The 20,219-nt window shown below is 48.6% G+C and overlaps 1 protein-coding gene across 4 annotated transcripts in view; it reads right to left on the reverse strand.

Moving 5' to 3' along the window:
• LAMA5 (laminin subunit alpha 5) overlaps nucleotides 1–20,219 on the reverse strand; it is a 78,953-nt gene that overhangs the window by 34,046 nt on the left and 24,688 nt on the right. For all 4 annotated transcript variants that reach the window (XM_031590102.2, XM_031590094.2, XM_031590086.2 and 1 more), the window contains exons 3-14: nucleotides 13,083–13,200; nucleotides 10,907–11,025; nucleotides 10,299–10,469; nucleotides 10,049–10,146; nucleotides 5,522–5,637; nucleotides 4,559–4,677; nucleotides 3,942–4,032; nucleotides 3,378–3,512; nucleotides 2,993–3,055; nucleotides 1,607–1,747; nucleotides 1,110–1,247; nucleotides 576–710 (exon numbers count right to left, since the gene is read on the reverse strand). In XM_031590102.2, the coding sequence (XP_031445962.2) occupies nucleotides 576–710; nucleotides 1,110–1,247; nucleotides 1,607–1,747; nucleotides 2,993–3,055; nucleotides 3,378–3,512; nucleotides 3,942–4,032; nucleotides 4,559–4,677; nucleotides 5,522–5,637; nucleotides 10,049–10,146; nucleotides 10,299–10,469; nucleotides 10,907–11,025; nucleotides 13,083–13,200 (1,444 nt within the window). The remainder of the gene's footprint in view (nucleotides 1–575; nucleotides 711–1,109; nucleotides 1,248–1,606; nucleotides 1,748–2,992; nucleotides 3,056–3,377; nucleotides 3,513–3,941; nucleotides 4,033–4,558; nucleotides 4,678–5,521; nucleotides 5,638–10,048; nucleotides 10,147–10,298; nucleotides 10,470–10,906; nucleotides 11,026–13,082; nucleotides 13,201–20,219) is intronic.

Genomic DNA, 20,219 nt, shown 5'->3' on the forward strand with positions numbered 1-20,219 from the left:
ACAATTGCTCTGCACACAGTGCAGCCCAGGCAAGCCAAAAGGTTGGAGACCCATGGACTAAAAAGGGACAAGGAGGTGTAAGCTGGGACATTTGGTCACAGCTGGGTTGTGATGAGGAAGTAACTATAACAACTGCTCTTCCTCCAGGCTTTGGCATGATCCATAACCTCCAGAACAAGCCCGCCAAATTCTTACTGCAAATCACATGGGTGATTTTGAGAAGCATCAACATTCTTCAAAGAAAGGCATGTTTTGGGGAACGTGACAGATCAGCAGGAACTGAGTGCTAATGCTCATTAAAATGTCCCATGTGAATAACCCAAACTTGAGGCACACTCAAGCAATTTTTATAGCTGATGCACTTTGAGCAGGGAGCTGGGTGGGCTTCTCTGTTCCGCATTCAGCTGCACATCTTCACAAGTAAACCACCAGATGTGGTCCTCAGCTGCTTTGCCAGAACAGCCCCAGCTTGCTCTCCTTCAGTTGGAGCAAACAGCTCCCCTGACAGATGTTTTGGGGAGTCAGAGCACCCTGTCACGAAGCCATTCCCATCCCTTTGCTGCTGCTGTTCTTACCATAGCAGTGGGGGTAGGAATGGTGCCCAGAGCTGCACTGCTCACATCGTGGCCCTGTGAACTCAGCCCTGCAGAAGCATCTCCCGGAGGAGTCGCAGCCTCCCGGCAGTGTCCCAACAGCACTGCAGCCACACACTGCAACAGAGGGAAAATATCTTCTGATTTCCAGGAGCAACACTTGTGGCACAACAGAGCTTTTTCTGAGGCTCTCAAATGGCCACATAAGCATTCAAGTTGTTGATCTCTGCCCATTTTCCCATGTCGTCCAAAATGCCCACACAACCACTTTCTAGTTTTCCTCCAAAATCCTACCAGAAGACACTGGCTTTGCTATGATATCTACCCTACAGCTGGCAAAGGCACACTGCTGTTCTCACACTGACTACCACTGTGCCACCCTTGTCTTGTGCTCATCTTTGATCATCTTTTCTCCAGTAAAGCATCTGTAAGCAAGGCAGAGATTGTCTTAGAGGATCTGCTGCACACTGGTCCATTCATGGAACCCACCCAGCTCTGAGAAGCACAGACACTCACACTGGCACAGGGGGTAGTTGAAGTAGCCAGGAGCGCACTGATCACACAACTGCCCTTCAAATCCTGTTCGACACAGGCACTGTCCTGTCTCACTGTCACAGGTGCCATCGTACTGACCCGGGCCAGAGCACTGGCAGGCTGGAAAGCAAAAAGGGCAATAGTTAATAAACAGTTTCTTAGTGTTTTCCCCTCCCAAGAAAAAGGAACCAAACTGTTGCTTCCTTTGGGCTGGAAACTGGAGAAACCACAGGGGACAGAGCTGACAGCAAATATGCCCAGTCCAGAGCTCATATCCATATGGAATTTCTCAACAGCCCCCCAGGGCTGGGAGGACACTAGAGGGTCACGGCTGGGTGGAAAATACCAGCAAAAGTCCTGGGAATTTGTCACTTGGAAGTGAGGCTGGAGAATTCCTTTCTGCAGAGTGAGTGGAGGGTGGGAAGAAGCAGGGAGGTGAGCAGGGGAAGGCGTGGGGCTGCTAACCCTGAGTCACTCACGCTGGCAGAGGGGTCCATAGTAGCCTGGAGTGCACTGGTCACAGTGTGTCCCCTGGAAGTTGGGTTTGCACACGCACATCCCCACGCGAGGGTCCTTGCGGCAGGCATTGCCTTCTGTCCCACCGGCATAGCAGTCACAGTCTGCAGGAGGGACACGCAACAGGCAACATGAAGATGACAAAAGATGAGACCTCTGTTGCTTGGCAGAGGTCCATAAGGACAGAGGAGGGGATGCAATGCAAGACAACAGCTCACAAGGTTTTCCCCTAATAACCTTCGTATCAGATGCAAATGTTTTAACCAAAGCCTGCTTAGGTGAGCAGGACGGCTGGCTCGTGGGGTCACAGGATGGCTGGGAAATCTCAGCATCACACAGTGTGCAAGGTGCTGGTCTGGCAGCAGGGCAATGTACAGAGCAGATAAACGCTGCACAGTTCACTCAGGGCTGATTTGGTGCAGCACTGCAAAAGTGCTGTGCACAAATTACCACGGATTTCAGCTACCAAGTGGGGCTTTGGCTCTTTCCCTGCTGAATCCAAGTCCTTCTCCCTGTTAGGGCCCTCATCCAACTCAGCAACAGCATGGGTGATGGGCTGAGGGTGGGAAGAGCAAAACTTGTTCAGCAAGCAGAGGGAGGGGGAAGCAGGGAAATGAGAAGGGAAGTGAGAAATTCCAGCTCAGGAAAGAAAAACCTGCCTGGAAGATACAGAGCTTAGAGTATCAGCAGGAAGGAAAAGGTTATCTGCAGCACAGTGGGGAGCATGAGACAGGGGAAGACACAGTGGGAAAAGAGAAGAAAAAGGACAAAGGAAGAGATCAGGCGAGAGAGGTGACTGTCAGAGAAGAGGAAGGTGGATCGGGCATGGCTGAGAATTGCAAACAACAGAGAAAGCAACGTGGAGTAAGCAGCTGTCTGCACACGCTTCCCAGACACTTGCAGCAGTGCTGCCCATGGCTTTGTGCAGAGGAGCTGTCAGCACAGACCCACTGTGCCTTCCAGCCTACAGACAGCGCACAGCATGCATGGCAGGACAGGTCTGTATCAAAACCCAAAGGCTGAGATCAGGGAGAACACTTGAATTCCACCTCAGCCACAGCCCCTCCATGATATTAGGGTATTGCTTATAGGGAGGCCGAAAGGATATTCCTTCATGGTTTGAACCTCAGAAGAAAACACACAGTCATGCTCTGAGTTTCCCTATTACAATAATGGGATCATAAAGCTCACTTTCCTTTAGCCCTCAGCTGCCTCCTTTCTCAGAACCACTGTGTGTCAGGCTTGTCTCTTACAACCTACAGCTCTGTAAGCTGAAGACCTGATCTTGCTTTAGAGGGCAAGATAATAGCAGGATGATTGCCAAAGACAAGAAAAATTGCAGCGCTTACTTATTATCTGTCCTGCAGGGAGCACTTGTTCTCCAGTATCGTTATAAGTAAAGGCTGGAACAGCTGTGTGAAAGAGACATTACACAGGTCACCACACCAAAAATCAATTACAGCCACTCTTAACCCAGGCTCCTGAATGATGTCTTTTTCCCTCCTGCACAGAAAGTGGGAGATGAAACGTTAGACAAATGGGAAGTTCCCACTGACCCTCTGGTTCCATCTAAACTCACACCAAGCCGAGTCCCATTCACATCTGTGGGAACCACTTCTGGACAGGAGTGCCAATGTGGCACAGGATAAAGAGAGAGAGTAGTCCCAAACAGGGCCCTGACCGTTCCTACACATGTTGAGTCTAAGAGGTCCTGGACTTGCTTGCTGTACTTACGGTAGCAGTGGGGGAAGTCCAGGTACCCCTCAGCACAGGCATCGCAGTGCTCCCCAGTGTAATTGGGTTTGCAGTAACAGCGGCCAGTGAGGTCCTCACAAGTGCCATCAGTGAAGTCAGACTTGCAGTTGCAGCCTACACAGGGGACAGCAGTGGTCATCACAAGCACAACAGGGGCACTGCTACAACACAGTTTCCAGAACAGGTTCCACAAATTCTGCAAATTCTCTCCAAAAATAAGAAGTGTGATTTTGCCTCTTCAGAACGAGTCTGACTCAGAGGAATTGCTACCACTGTCCCTGTCACACTGTGCAGTCCCATGGAAAGCAGCACAACCCTGGCCTGCTGTTGCAGGAGTCCCCAGATCCCCTGGAGAGGCAGCAGTGGCACTGGAAAGCTCAGGAGAAGGATGTAGGGTAGAACGCCAGCAGTGACAGCCACCAGACCAAGCTGGGCTCCTCATTGGGACAGACATAACCCACTGCTGCCTGGAGATCATAGACACCCATCCCAGGGTCACCAAGCACAGGAAGGTGTCTAAACTGCAGAGGAAATCACACTCACGATAGCAAATGTATGGAGAATCGATTGGGTGGTCAGGGGAGCGGTAGTATCCTGGGATACATCTCTCACAGTTCACGCCAGTGGTGTGGTGCTGAAAGACAGAGGGTGAGAGGGGCATCAGTTCCTCTGCTTGCAGGAAAGGGTTCATGCTCATCTGTCAGATTTCCTAACAGGGTCCAGAGGGAGCGACTTGGGAGCACACAGAAGACCTAAATCTGATCAAAATTCCATACACTGATTTGAAAGCAAAGCGTTTCCTGTGTAAACTCTGTGTCCTTGCGTAACTCCAGCTCGAGTTCCAGATTCCTATCTGATCTCAAGCCCATTCTACTTGCTTCAGTTGGTAAAACGTGCAGACAGCTTCGGGCTAGGAGAATGGGAGTGATGAGCTTTTTCCAGCAAGATGGTACAGCTAAAATGTTACTGCCCAGGTGTGCTCTTCTTATTACCAGATTATACTCCTTTCACCTATGGCAAACAGACCAAATTTCCAGGGAGAGACCCTAATTATGATAACAGAGGGCAGGGGCACAGAGCTTCCAGTGAAGCTGAACTCCAGGTGTGACTGCAGAAACCATCACAAGGATCTCCGGCAGCCTTTTCCAGCACTGTCCTACCTGACAGTCAATGCAAACACCTCCTCCTTCATATTTGTCCTCGCGACTTTTGCTGGCTTTGTGACGATCCACCTCTGGGTCGTAGTAGCAGTCGTAGGCATGGCCATTGCAATTGCAAGCTGAAAACACAGGCTTTAGTTAAGTCACCAGCCTATGGGGGTCCTGGATCTCAAGATACTAACTCCTCCTGGTGGGTTTGATATCAAATGGGTTATGTTTCAATGAGGAAGGTAGCCTGAATGCATCTGGGGGAAGCTTTGGAGCCCGAAAGCACAGAAGAAACAGCTCTGCCACAAGGCTGTGTTTAAAACTGAAAAAAAAGCATAGCAAGCACAAAACCAGGACAAAAGTATGTGCAGGCATGTAGAGACGAGAAAGAGAAATTACCCAGCTTTGGGGCCTCCAATAGTCTGGTTTAGAGGGCAACATTTTTGCTTCTTTTATCCCACCTGTGAGCTCCAGCACATGGTGGGGGTGCTGCCTGTACAGCAGTAGGACCCAGCCCTGCCGTGCTGCCCTGCCTTTCTGAGATGGTGCAGTGCAGCTATGCTCTGTGCTCTGCACTCCCACAGCGGCACAAATTCCTGCGTCGGCATTTACCAAAGGTTTCTCCGGACAAATAAAGATGTCCTGTATGTAAACAGACCCAAGTGCAATTCATCTTGGAGACAGAATTGAGCAATGGGACTCGCCTGTGTGAACCCTTGGACACGCAGGAGGAACCGAAACGTGATTAGAATCATAGCCCTGTACAGATCTGAGGGCGAGCCTCGACTAAACAAAATTAACCACCGTGTAAGCTGTGCTGCAGCTGTGCCAATGAGCTGCACGTCACCCAGCACTGCGCACCACTCTGCACGCCGCTCAGGTGAAAGACTTCATTGCACTGCAATTTCAAGTGTGGTCAGCCTGTGCTCAGTGAAACAGCTGGCAAGAAGGTGGCCAAACCCAAGCCTGACTTACGCTGGCATTCGTTGGCACTGTCGGCAGTGGCAGGTTTCCACGGGAACTGGTTGAAGCCAGGGCAGCAGCGGTCACAGGACCCGCCGCAGGTGTTGTGCTGGCAGTCACACTGCAGCCTGCAGGGGAGAGGAACAAGGCATGGGGTTTGTTCTCCAAATGTTCTGGAAATAAAGGCTGCTAAAACATTTTAACTCATTTTCCTTTTTTTTTTTCTTTTTTCTTTTCACCTGAGCAAACACCACTTCTCTTCCAGTGTCACCAACTCCCTTTCTTCTCCTCCTCCCTTATTGCTTCACTTTTACGTAGTAGATGAGAAACAGAACAAATCAGCATGCCACTGCTGAATCTGCTCTATAGACAAACATGAGGCAGCTGGAGGAGTAGCAGGAGGAACCTGAGCTAAAGCAAAGCACATGAGGGAGCTGCACAGTGCAGGGACAGGGAGATGTCCGTGCCACTATGCAGGGCTGGTGGGAAAGGGATAAATGACAGCCCTGAGCTGCAGAGGGACACAGGGCCATGTGCAGCCCGTCTGCTCCTCCAGGTGTACCTGTGCTTGCAAGAGAGGAAGGCCCCCATGAAATGTGAATTGGGGCTTTTAGCACGTTTGCTGTGAGCTGCCTCTCCTGCTTTCTGGGCAGTGTGGGTAGGGCTGTGCAGGGCAAACAGTGGCTCTCCTGGTGCCCGGTGAGAAACTGCAGCAGCACAGAGATGGATCTCATCCTGCTCGACCACAGCGGTGATTCATTAACATCAGTGACATCATCCACAAAACTTCCACTTAGCAGAAGGCAATCCCCATCCAAGACAAATGCTTTCTGTTGTATTAGACTTATGGATAATACAGCATGTTCCAGCTTTTATCTGTGCAATTACTCATTTCCCCTCCGGGCTTGCCTGCCACTCCCATCTCTCCCTCCTCCAATTCAAAAGCAGCATTTAAAAATAAAAGTATTTTTTTTTAAAACGTTAAACACAAACAGAGCAGTCATTCTGGGTGAAATGCAGAGGTGCAGACATACTTCCCAATGGCTGCAGTGAGTTGTTTTCCACTGTGTATTTTTAAGAACTGAGACCTGCAAGTGTGTGTATGGTGAGCTAGACAGAGGCACAGGACAAATGCATTCATTTTAATGAAATACGGAATGACAAGAAAGTTTGGGAAATGTGGGCTGTACCCACGCTCCAGCACATTTGCTTCAGCCTGAGAGGCTGAGGCAGGAGGTCCTGGCTCTGCTCCCAGCCCCACAGGCAGACCTCCCCATGCAGATGCCATGAAACGTGCAGCTGCAGTCTCATGATGCCCCATTCTTACCCACATCCATACACTGGGCTGCAGCCAGGAGAGCCCAGGCTGCAAACCAAGACTCTGGGGAGCCTACGTGGTAGAAATATGCTCAAAAGCATTCACTTTCTTCTTCCCTTGTTTTCCAAGGAGCCTCACTGGAAGACCAACCTTGGCCATGCCTCTGTAACAAACCCCTCGCACACCCCTCAACTGGGCTGACCACAGCCCAACACCTCCAATGAAACATTTTCTTACGTTTTTCTGTTTTTTTTTCTTTTTTTTTTCCCCATGGCAGCAGCAGGAGATGACAAATAAGCCCACAGTACATACGTGTTAAAAAAGACAGTCACTGAGTCAGGGAACTTATAAACCTGCTAAACAGCACTAATCTCCCTAGCTGGAAGACATGGCTCCAGCCACACACCCCAGCTCTTTAACATCTGAGATGTTTGAAAAGCATTGGTTCAGTTCCCAGAATGCACAAAGATGGCCCTCGGTGACTACGCACACTTCAGATGCAGAGGAACCATTTATTTAGTCTCTTCTGTTCAGAGTTAGCAATGACCTCTCAGAGGGCTCATCTATCACAGCAGCTTTACTGCACCTTGTGCTGAGTCCATGCTGCTAATGAATTATGGACAAATGTTCATGAGCTACAATATTTACATGTTTCATTGATGGAATATATACAAGGAAGAAGAGGGAGCGGCTGCATTCACATAGCACACGTATTTCCTGGCCATCCTGCCATAAATATAAAACCACAGCCTTCCACTGGGATTGATGCTCAACAGCAGACTGCATAAACAGTTTTCTAGTAACTGTGTCACAGCTGAGAGTGGCACGAGTGCTGCAGGATCTGGACTTGGCCAGGACATCAGAATACTGCAATAAGGAAAAAATGCCTCTTTCTCTTACTGCTTCTGCTTGTACCTGCCACCTGCAAAGGGACCTGCGGGCTGCACAAAGGTGCCAGCATACCCACCGCTTCCCTTTCAAAATGGGAAATTGTTCTTTCCAGTATTTTTGTAGCTTCAGGATCTGTAGGGGGAAAGCATTCCCAAAGCAGCTGTACGCTAATGCACAGCTCCTGCCTGGGCTCTCTGCAACATGCCAAGTCCTTGCTGATGCTTATCTCACTGCTCACAGTTTGCCAGCAGAAAGGTTTGCGCCCAATCCTGTGGGTGTTCACCTTCAACCCAAGAGAACTTGACTTCGCTCTGCGAAATTCAGCCCATTTGAGCTCCGTGCAAACAGAGATGGCTGTGAAAAGCACAAAGGACTTAAGAGGAGTCTGTAGCTGTGCCCACAGCACTGGTACTTGCACACACATGCACACACACACACTGGTACCAGACGTGCTGCCAACACAAAACATCTGGAAGCACAGCCTCCGTAATTTGGCACTTCAGAGAAGCTGGATAAACATTATCATTTATGGCCAGGAAGTCAGCTCACGAACGTGCTTCATCATGTCCCAAAATCTTTGCCAAGATTTCTAACTCACCTCACCTCCACCAAAGTGCTCATCCTGCTTCTCTGGGCAACACAAAAACCAGGCATGTGCTGAAGTGTAAAGTTAAAATGAGAGGCAGAGACCTCCCAGACAGACCGAGACATAACTGGGGTTTTTAACAGCGCTGGGCCAACTCACATTCCTTGTCTCCCTCTGCGTTTCCTTGCCCTCTTACTGTCACGTCAGTGTCTGAAGGGGCAGCATGCATGTGGGGGGACACGTGGCACCTCCTGCTCAGACAGGTCGCACTGAGTTCTGGAGGAGTGACGCAGTCCTGACAGCTGAAGTCAATAACACAAAGGGACGGTGTGTCCCGAGCCCCAGCTGCCCCTGTGATGCCTCATCATGCAGGGTTATGGCAGCTGTCACATTTCCACTGACAGCTCTGTGCTTCTGGTCTTGCTAACAGGTCGCAGTAACATCATTAGAAGTTTTTCTGTTTAACCAGCATCTTTGCCCTGATGTCTCCCAAAAGGCCTTACAGATGTTATATGCTGACCGTACAAAGCACCCGAGGAAATGTTTTCTCCTCTAGGCAAATGCAATCTGCTCTGGGTGAAATGCAACAGCTGCTTACAAACATGTGCTGCAACTTTACAGCGCAGTTTGGGGTCAAGAGTGAAGATGCCAAATGCATCCAAATGGAAGTGGAGGAGATGGATTCTGGGAGGCACAGTCATCAGCACAAGTGGCACTGAAAAGGCTCTCAACAAATTTCTCCTCCCTTCCTGGAAGGCATCAACATCAGGGCATTTCTAGGCTAAAAAAATCACTTTGCACCACAAAGTCCTTTTGCTGGTACATGAGCACACAGTGCAGCTGCCTACACCAAAGTCTAAAAGAAAAACAAGAACTGTGTACTCAAATATTTATGAAATTTCCTTTGTCAAGGAGTTAAATACGCTGACAGACTTGCTTTTTCAATACATCTTTGTTTTAACACTTAGTAGCTTTTAATCTTGGCTGGGATTCACCAGAACTTTATTTTAGAAGATCCAAAAGCTCTACGTGATCCTTATGAGAAAGTAATACAAGCTTCTCTCGTCCAGCTGAATCTACCCATCCCTTTCATAAAGGCAACATTCACGATGCAAACAGATGGCTAAGAAGCAACACTTTCATGGTCTGAAGTAGCTCTTTGGTATTTCAAATTGCTGAGGCGATGGGAAGAATCCCATGAGCCAAAATATAAAGCTGTTCTGCATACTCTTGTTCTTTTGCAAAGAGTATTTGTTCAGTTACATACATAACCCATCTATGGTTCTTATGAGAAGAACTGGACAGCAGTCTCTGGTTTCCTGGGAGGCCATCCATTTATGGAGCATTGCCCCACTTTCTAAGAAGCCACAAGAGGAGCAAGAAACTCCTCAGAACAAGTTCAGAAATCAGCCCTGGGCTTTGAAGAACATGGGTTCAATAACAGCACCAACTTTGTGTGCTCACCTTCCCATTGCAGCACTCTTTCCTTGTGAGGAAGGCAGAGTTGTGTACAGGGAAACCACACCAGGGAGCTGATCTGTTTGAAAGATAGCCTGACAAAACAGGTTTCAGTTTTGCTATTTTGGCTGAACTAGTTTCTAGTTTGTTCCCAGGGCAGAGCCAAGAGCAACAGTATTGGCACAATTAGGAGCTCAGGATAGGACTCAACTCATACTGCTATGTTCCATTCTTAGCCCAACAATTCAAATGCTTTTATACAGAGCTGGTATTTTGAAAAACATACCTGTAAGGGTCACTGGGGTCTTTAGCATCGCAGACATCTGCATGGCCGTGGCAGACACAGCGCCCTCCAATGCTGATATCTTTGATGCTGTAGTAATACTGGTGAGCACAAGAGAAGTTGTCCATTAGTATCATTACAGATAAGCTCCATGATTGCCCGACTCAAGATTCATCAGGACTTTATTCACTACAACAATGCGTTAGCCCTCCAACACTTCCAGCTCATTAGGAGCTATTGAGGCCTGCCTTACCCTCCTGGTCACTGTAGGGTCCCTCAAAGCTTTGCCCATCAGGTGCCCAAGCAGAGTGTTTGTCTGCAGGAAGCGCAGTCTGATGTTGGTGGCCTTTGTGAAATTCCGTAGGAGAGGAGAGTAGGAGAAGTTCATGGCTCCTGGGCGCCCATTCACCAGAGAGACAACAATCTGTGAATGCGAGGAGAGGAGACAAATCAGCATCTTCCTCTAACAGGGAGGAAAATCATATCTCCCTCATCTGAACCCAGCCTTTACTCTCTTTCAGGACAACTGAATCAATTCCCTGCTAGCCTTATTTGTTTCAAAACTGAGCAGTTTAAGCAGCATCCAAAAGTCAAGAGGGAACCATTTAACGAGAGCACCTTCAGTCACTGAAAAAAATAACACAACTAGAAGTCTGTTGCCCTCTTAAACATTGAAACAATGGCCAAAAAATCAGCCCCAGAAGTCTGTTCCCTAAGCAAACTTCCAGCACGGAACATAACACGGCTCTGTCCCTCATGCCATTGCTCATACAGGGCCTGCTGCCCTCCCCCTGGAGGACTGAACATTTCCAGCCACAGAAATCCTAGGAGCCCCAAAGGATGAAAAATGCAATGGCTCACCTCCCCATTTTCTAAGGGCACAATTCGGGAGTACTCAGTAGTGCAGATAGCGTGGTCATCCTTGGTGATGCGATCCACGGTCTGCAGTCCAAACTTCTCAATGCAGTCCCTCTTTGAAGCTGTTTATCAACCAGAGATGAAAGCAGTAAGACAAAAGGAACAATTCAGAGCCTTGTACTGATTTCTCCATGCTGGCCGACAAGAGAGATGGGTATATACTCTTTATTAAGCATTTACTAGGTTAAGATTGCTTTGTATCAACTCTCATTGCTAACACATGTGCTTCACTGCTAAGAAAGCAGGGAGGCACTCTAAGAGTAATAAGCATCTTCAGAAAAATCTGGAACAAAGGCTCTTCTGCCCTGATCTCATCCCTAGCATTGCAGCTTTGTTCACTGGGATGCTTTGGCCACACAGGAGCTGAGCCATATCTACAGGAAGACAACGTGGGAATGGTTCAGTGCTGGTGTCTGGCCCCCAAGGCAGCAGTGCTTTGAGGAAACAGCAGACTGGGGAAGTCCATCCCAAGTGGGGAAGGCTCTGACTTCACCTCCATGAGGGCACTGCCCAGTACTGTGAGATGAAACGTGCTGATCCCACACAGCATGCAGAGCTAGGGCAGGGAGGGCTGTGCCAGAATGGGCACATTTCTTGACCTGTCCCCATTTGTAATGCTCCACAGGGAACCCTTCAAGTAGACAAACACTCCCATAAATCCCTCCTGATTTCTCCTTTGGTGGCCATGGAAGGCACAGTGTTTCCCTGACACGGAGGATTTGCATTGCCACGGTCCCATCAGCTGCTCTGGCAGCCACTTCTGATGACAGTCATTCCTTCCCTCCCCAGGCAGACCTCAGCCTAAGCTCCCAGCTGGCAGGGGCAGGATGGCCAGGGAGCTGAACGCCTCCCACCAGGAGCACGGCTCAAGGCAGCTCAGAGCTGGTGGCACTCAGGGCACAGCTCACAGGCAGCTATTGGGAGTGCTTACATTTCTGTAACTGTTCATAACCATCCCAGTTAACAGAACAGTGTTTTTCTTAGACTACCTACAGAAATCTCCAAACCAAAGAGACCCCTGCAAAGGACTTGCTGTGCTAGTGAACCTGGTACGGATCGCACCAGTCACCTCCTTATTTCCACAGGAGTTTTCCACCAAGCTGTCACTGCATGTCTCTTCCCAAGGGAGGTTGGCTTAGGCAGGGCTCAATGCTGTAGGAGGGGAAAGCTCCAGATGCTGCAGTGGTGCCTCTACAAGCAGGAATGAGCATGCAGGACAAGAGCTCCCTGCTCTGCTCCAGATCATGCACTAATATAACTACAGCAAGCCCCAGGGGAGGACCAAAAGAGAATTCACAGTACAGAAGAAAAAAGCAAAGCAGGCAACTTGACAGCAGTCCCCACCAGCACACTGCAGAGGAGAAAACTTCCATGCTGGAAAGGAGCTGCCATAAGGCAGCGCAGTGCGTAAAATGCCTGCAGCTCTTTCCTGCATGGGAAAACTCCAGCAAAGCTGAAGCACATGCTGACAGAGAAGTCAGAAATACAAGTCCTGAGGGGCAGCCTCTGAGCACTTCCAGGTCCTTCCATGCCAGGTTTTAAATGCTGGTTGTAGATCTTAACTTCTCCCAATTAGTTCTGCTGGTTTTGGGAGGGGAGCAGGGGAGCAGTAGCAGAATCTGGCTGCCTTATAGACCCCCTGGGACAGAAGAGTCAGAGAACCAGCTGTTTCTGAAGGTTTTAATCAGAGAATTGGGAGGAAGGAATTTCACAGACTGGGTTTTGGCATCCTCTCTTCCCACTCTGCAGCAGGACAGCAGTTTTCCCCCTGCCTGGGCTGTTCCCCATCTCTGGTGAGGGGAAGGGGACTGCTTTGTGCCTCCAGACTTCGTGTTACAGCAACCACCTGCCTGTGAGCTGCTGGTTTGTTTCTGGTGGAGCTGAAACACGTTAGTCTGGATATGGTAAAGGGCAGATAGAGAGGGGACAGCAAAGAGGAGAGACCAGTAATGCCCAGCCACTGATGTTGCTGCCAGCTTTGGCATCCACAGGCATTTGGGTGGGCACTGATGACAGTGCTTTAATAAATACATGCAGCTCCAGAAAGCAAAATAGTTCTCCTGCCCTGAGGAGCACAATGACTTCCCCCAGCTGAGCTTCAGCTTGCAGCCATACTCACAAGCAAAGTACTGCCAGGGCTCATAGGTGAGGCCAAAGTCAGTAGATCGTTCCAGCACCCAGAGGTCAGGACGAGGAGAATTTGCAAATTTGATCAGGACATATGCCACGTGGAAGAGCTGAAAGAGAGGAATATGGAGTTAGATGAAACGCTACTTTCAGGAAGCTTTGGGAAAACACCAAGAATTGCTGATAGGGGTCTGAGCTGAGGGAAGGAGCTGCTGCTCTGCAGAGCCTGCTGCTCGCAAGCAGCCTGTGGAGCAAAATCCTCCCTATCTAAATGGACTGAGATATGGGCCGGCTGCTGGAGTGAGGCAGATTGCAGAGCTCAGCTCCCACAGGTCTGAATGCAAACAAAGCACAGACTCTGTGGCTACAGGCCCTGCTCAGAGGCTGGGCGGCTCCTCAGGCTTAGCCTCAGCTCTACAAACTCAATGCTCTGAGAGGGGAACACATCCTGGCTTTGCAAGGCAAAGGCCTGGTCCCCACCAAGCTTTGTATCGTGGTCACAAAAAGATGCTAAGTGCTGCAAAGCTGCTCTGGAGGCTTTCAGGCCGTTCTTGGCGTAACAACTGGCACTGAACTTTTAACACGTGCCAGAAGCCCAGCATCACCCTCTGTGCACCATGCACATCATGCCACAGATTTCTTTATTTATAGGCTCTTGCAGCCCTGCTTCATGCACACAGCCCACGTTTTGAAGCTGACTATGAGAAAGGCCCAGCACGGCTCCTCTCTCCCAGGTGCCACAGCCACAGGAGAGCAGGAGACCCACTTGGTTTCAGCACAGCTCTAACCCCAGGCTGCGCCCATCTGTCTGGATGCCGATGTGTGCACACACACCCTTGCCAAGAATAAAATAAATGTACTCTTTAAAGAGCTAAAATGTCAGTGCTAGAGAAAAACAAAAGCCCCAGCAGAATTTCCCTTCCCCGGCTGACACAGGCTCGCTCCAAGAATCTCCACTCCATCATCCTGTCACAAAGTGATATTTAAAGGCAAATAAAGTTCTCTTATCAGAGAAAATTCCTGACATCAAAACCAACCCAAAAGGGAGTTTAAGTGCCTGAAAAGCAGAGATTTACAGCTCAGTAGTCCCTCCTCAAACAAAGCTGGTAGTGTATGATTGTGAACCCCCCTGAGATTAGCAGGTACCCAAAGGAACACCTCTGCAAGGGACAGAAAAGGCCAGCTCTGTGCCTATCCCTGTGACCAGGCACAGGAGCCTGCACACATCACCATGACAGAGGGCCAGTACTAATAACAATGAGCCTCCAAAATAGCCCTGACTGAGCATAGGAGATTTTTCAAGAGGAAAAAAAGAGGTGAGGAGGAGGCATTTAAATCCACTGATTTCTTGCTATTTTCAGGGACTAGCAAAGACTAGTGTGACCCAGAACAAAGAAATCAAAGTGGTTACCCAGCACAGCTCATGGCTGCCAAAAGCCTGATGACCCCAAGAAAAAGGAATGAGACAACCCTTTTAACTTGCTGAAAAATGAAGATAAACAGACCTCAGTGTTGCTTTAAATTCTCCTCTGTTGCTTACATATTGTCAAGGTGTATGAGACTAAGCTTTCTTGGAGGAGCAGCTTTTTCTGCCCACTCACCCTCCCATTGGAGCTGTTCTTCATTAGAGAAGCCCAAGATAATTCAGCTCAGGCTGCTGCTTTCTCTGCTGGACCAGTTCTCACAGCTCCACAACTGCCTCTTGGCACAGGAGCAGGGCTGAGCACCAACAAGCACAGTTCACCATCCCTCCACTAAAATCCTCCTCCAGCTTTATTCTATGGGGAGTAAATGAACGCTCCTGTCGGATTCTGGCAGAGCCTTTCACTGGATGGACTTGACTGCAGCTCCAGCGTGCCTGCAGGTGCTGTGGTCTCAGGCACTGGGAGAGCCAATGAACTGCTCACAGCTTGGTGTGAGAGGGGTAACACCAACAACAAGAACCTCTGGCTCCTGGCTGGCACAGCCGCCAGATCTCAAGTCAGGTATCCTTATCCTGCTTCCACTCACAAAGCCAAACACTGCTCCTCCATCTCACACCCCAAATTGCCGTTAGCACTGCAGTGTTAGGCTGGTTTTCATTCCACGGTTTGAGGACACAAAGAAGCCGGCCAAGATTGCACATGTTTCTTTCCAGCACTGAAGAGTTAGGATCATTTCTGACTAGAGTACAGAAAGCATTCAGGAGCCTGTGACCGCACTGAACCTCATCCTGGAATGGGACACACATCCTGGTATTCAGAGGGATTTCTACTAAAATCTGGTAAGTCCCTTGCCTCCCCATCCCACATCCTTATCTTGCAGAGGATGACAGCCTGGCGGAAAAAATAAAGGCAGATTGCCTGCTTCAAGTACATATGCTGAGAAAACTCACAAAGATGGAGCAGCGGCTCTAAAAATAGAGCTGGCAAAAAAGCCAGACTTCTCATTCCATGTTCCAGTACAGTTCTGCCCAACCAATATTACAAGAAAAATGGTTGGTTTTCTTCCAAAGCCTTTATTTAGCTCCTATAATCGGTCAGATGAATAAAAACCTCCATGCTCCCAGACTCTTGGGCAATTTTTTTTTTGCCTTCTCCATGGAGGAGGGAGGTGGGACACCATTGCTGACACACACCTGTCTGCAGGCAAACAGGTCCCTTGTTCTCACCCACTCTCAAAGTACACCAGTTTAACTCCCTTTACTACATGAAGCCAGACTTCAGCCAGGAAATTCAAATGAGCACTTTAATTAGCAACCAATTTTCACTGAAAATAACACCATCTCCATGGTGTCAGTGGTTCTGGAGCATATTTCCTTACTAACAATCACCTGAAGCTGTTCCACTGCCAGGAGGGACGGAGGCAGCAGGGGATGATGAGGTGAGGGCTTTTCCTCCATTTCCATCCCACCCTGTCTCTTTGCGTGTTTGGACATTGGGCAGCTTTACTGAGCACCAAAATGCCATGGAAATACGATGCTGATCCAAGGCAGCAAACTAGAAGCAGACACATCCCAGGTTTCTTTGGCAAAGTCTCACTAATGTCCCTCCAAGGTGCCATAACATCATGCAGCAACATTTAATAAGTAAAGCAAACCTTCCCATTGCTGCAATCCTGGCAGCTACATGCTGACAAACAGCAAGAGAGACCCATTTTTGGTGCTCTGACAAGAAGGAAGGAGCAGGCTGTACTGGCCGCTGCGTTTATATGGCAAACGGCTCGCTCTCTTTCCGCAGGACAGATTTACTACCTCTGGCGTTGACTTATTAAAATAGCACCACGTAAAAGCAAAACAATCCGTCTCTTCCTAACTGCTGCAAAGTATCCCTGCAGAGCATGCACGTGGATAGCATTACTGCTGTGCCTCTGCCTGGGATTTCCTGGAAGTATCGGATGGAGCAGGTGTGTGCACTGCATGCCACCAAGTCCCTCTCGGCTGGTGCACACAGGGCCCCATGGAGCACTGGGCAGCAGCTCCAGACATCCCCAGGACACAAACTGAAGCAGAGAAAAGCCAAAACAATTCAGAGATGCATCACAGCAGCATGACTACAGAAGCGGGGTGCTCTTATGGGATTTTTTTTTTTTTTTTAGGATGCTTTCGGAAGCAATCAGTGCTTCTGCTGCCTCCGAACCCCTCTGCTTCCATGCCTTCAGGAGCACAGGAACACCTGGCAAAGCCAGCACTGTGCCTGCCCTTTCCTGCAGCAGCAGAAACTATAGCTAATTAGCCATCAGCGCTCTCCATGCAAACAAGTACATGGAAGGTGAAGAAACCCTAGAAAGCCAAAGAGCTTCTAGCTTACCTCTGAATTTCTCTAGGTCATTAGGATCTTTTGCCTGTACTCATTTATTCTCATTGAAGCAGCAGATTTACTCATTAACTGCCCTGCTGACCACACCAAGCTGCAGCTATCCTACAGCAGCATTATTTCTTCCTCATCCTGACTTCAGAACTCTTCATTGAACTATCTCCCATCCAGCTGCTGGTAGGTATGTGCCTACCTTCTAATCAGACAAGAGCAATTTCAGCCCTTCCAGACAGCAAAAAGATGCTTCCCCTCTAAGCAGGCACAGCTTATTATTTCACTCATATTTAATAACATGCAGAAGCCCTGATACAAAGTTGTGGGTATCTGAACACTGCTAGGGAAAAGAAAGGGACAGAGCTCTGCACCAACCCATTTACAAGTTTCTCACTTAAAACCTTTGAGTTTTATTGAGAGACCACAGAAAACACTCTCCCAGGAACTGCAGACCAGCAAACACCAGCCAACATGAAACTCGCTCGCTGTCACTGCTAACAGCAGCCCTATGTTTTATGATGCTGTTTTCTAAACAGTGCCTGTTCCCTTTCTAAGTGGCTTGGCTTAGGTGAACAGCTGATAGAGCACTTTTCACAAAGGATTTTTTTCTTCAGACGCCACTTCTCAGAAGGATTTGGCTTGTTGGCTAATTTCACACACAGCACTGCTTTTTTTTTCCTGCAGCATCCTCCCATGCACTCTGTCCCTCCCTGGCCAGCACCACACAGCCTCCTACCAAAAGCCCCCTGGGGACCCAATTGGCAGCACCTGGCATGAGCCAGGACAAAGCAGTGCCACAGTTTGGCAGCCTGCATTATGCTGAACTGAAGGTTGTATGGCTGAGATTGGAAACAACTTCTGGCAGGACAGGAGCCTGATGCGCAGTGTTTCAGCTGCCTGATGCAAAGGATGGAGCTTGGAGGAGCTTGGGTGGGATGCAGGGATTGAGGGATAATCCCAGCCAAACCCTAGAGCTGCAAACAGCACGTGCAATGCTGTGACACCTGCAGTTTTTCAGGAATACTGATGCATCAGCTCACAGATGTCCCACCTGTGCTTGCCCAGAAACCACCTGAGCATCCCTTAGTGAAGCCAGATGTGCTCATGGTGAGCGTGGGGAGCCAGAGACATCACAGTGGAGCAGTGTGCACTCAGGGCAGAAGGAGATGGCTGGAATTCCTCAAGATGAGGCTTCACTCACAGATAAGTGCTCTGCCCACACTTGGTTTTCACTGCGCATTAGGAGATAGCAGCACTCAGCTGAAACAACCTTTACAATGGGGGGAAAAGTGTAAAGGTAACTCCTTAGAGACGAGACAAATATTTGCCTTTTAGCCCAAACTTGAACTCTCAAACACTGGAGAAGGGCTAAGTGAGCAGATGTCCTTGGGCACCTTGAACAAGGGGAGAGCCGCCAAGGTGTGGAGAGGAGTGGGTGCTCCAAGCACAGGGGCTGAACCCCTCCCTGCTGCTTTAATCCCCTTGCAAACACAAGTGCAAGCCCAACACAGCAGCAAAGATGCTCTTAAACCTTCCTAATCATTCAGAGATAAGACAGTAACTATATGCAGCATTTCAGGTTCTCAGGCTGCTTACCTTGAGGCGTTAATTGTCTTTGCTAAATGCTTCTAGGAAGCTTCTGGGAATGGGTTATTTTTTTAGAATCAGGTGTTCTGGGAAAGTAACTGCATTGTAATTAGCTGCTGACAGGATTAGTGGCAATTTGCACTGGGGTCTTCCAGTGGGTTGTGTTCCTCCCAGTAAAGTATGGCATGACTTGAGAAGGAAATGATTGTGATTGGAAAACAGGAAAACATTGGTTTCTGGGCTTTGGCAGCACAGCAGCAGATGAGCAGACATCAACCCAGCTGCAAAACAGTGTGTGCTTGTGCAGCACTGCCTGATGTGCAAGTAGCTCAGTGCAGAGAGGTGGGCAAGGAGCAGGTGCCCCAGTGCTGCAGAGGAATGTAACTGGAAGTCACCCAAATGCAGACAGCTGAACCAAGCCAGCCACCTACACAGGAATGGCTTTGAGAAAAAACACCACATTGTTCCCAGGGCTGATTTTTTCAAAGGCTCTTTGTGCATTGCCTTAATTCTGCCCCCTTGGAATAACACAAGTTTGCCACTGATTTCAGCAAAAAGAAAACTATGCTAGCAAACTCATCAAAAAACACGTGGGAAAAAAAGAGTGCTTTTCCATGACTAGAAAACTCAGGTAGTTCCTGCTTGCTAGCACTAACTACAGAGCTTGCATCCTGACTCTGAAGCTGCTAAGCAGCAGCATGAGTTGAGGGATGTGATATGATAGCAGTTATTTGAGAGCAGCACCTTCAGGGAGCTGTCAGCTCTCATGCAGGGAGAGCATTATTTTTTCCTCTGCTAACACTGCAGAGCTATTTTCTCTCTTTATGATGTTATTCTTTGAAGTTTTCTTTATGAATTTCAGCATGTTTCCAAAAGAGCATTGTGCACATAAAGTTACCTCCTCCATTCAGGGCATTTACTTTGCATAACACAAAGCATTAAATGAAAACAACCGACTAGAAGATGAGATCTCCACAGGAAAGGGTTTTTTTTTTTTAGAGCTATTACTTCAAAATGGTTATTAATAGAAGAAAAAGAAACAGCTGGTTGTCTGATGGCAACAGCAGGAAGCCAAAACCAATTTATAATCAAAGCAAAGAGAGACACTGCAGAACCCCATGGACAGATGCAGTTTTGTGTCCCACATCTCAGCTTTTAATGCCAGATGGACTTCAGGAACAAAATCTCTTTCAATGCCTCACCTTGCTGCAGCAAAATCTGATGGTGAGCATATCCCTGACCTGGAAGGACATGGTGAGTCTCCATGCCCAACACGAAGTACTCAGTGTCTCCCAGCCATCCCTGCAAATAAACCCAGCAAACCCACTTCATGTGTTTGCTCTGCAGTGCCCTCATCTCCACAGATGAGCTCCCAAATGTCACCTGTGCTCAGGGAACAATCTTGCATCAAGAACATCAACTGCTTAACGTAGGAAGGAAGACTTGACCATCAGATGATACACACGTAATTAAGGGGAGAATGGCACAGTGTTTTGCCCCAACCTCTCCCTGCATGTCTACAACACCCAATCCATCACTTTTTGCATTAGAGGAGCTTGTCAATGGCTTGTTCAAGATGAGATCACGACAGTAATCCTACAACAGCCTTCCTGAGCTATGGGACAATTCAACCATCCCCAACACAACTGACAGAAGCAGTCTTGGCATAAGCAGTTGTGGGATATATACTGAGACAAAACAGGCATTTTTCTTGCATTTTTCAAAGGGCTTTGGGGGAGGGAGGTCTAATTTTA

This window comes from Phasianus colchicus, chromosome 17 (assembly GCF_987193195.1).
Source record: "Phasianus colchicus chromosome 17, bPhaCol1.hap1.1, whole genome shotgun sequence".
NCBI lineage: Eukaryota > Metazoa > Chordata > Aves > Galliformes > Phasianidae > Phasianus > Phasianus colchicus.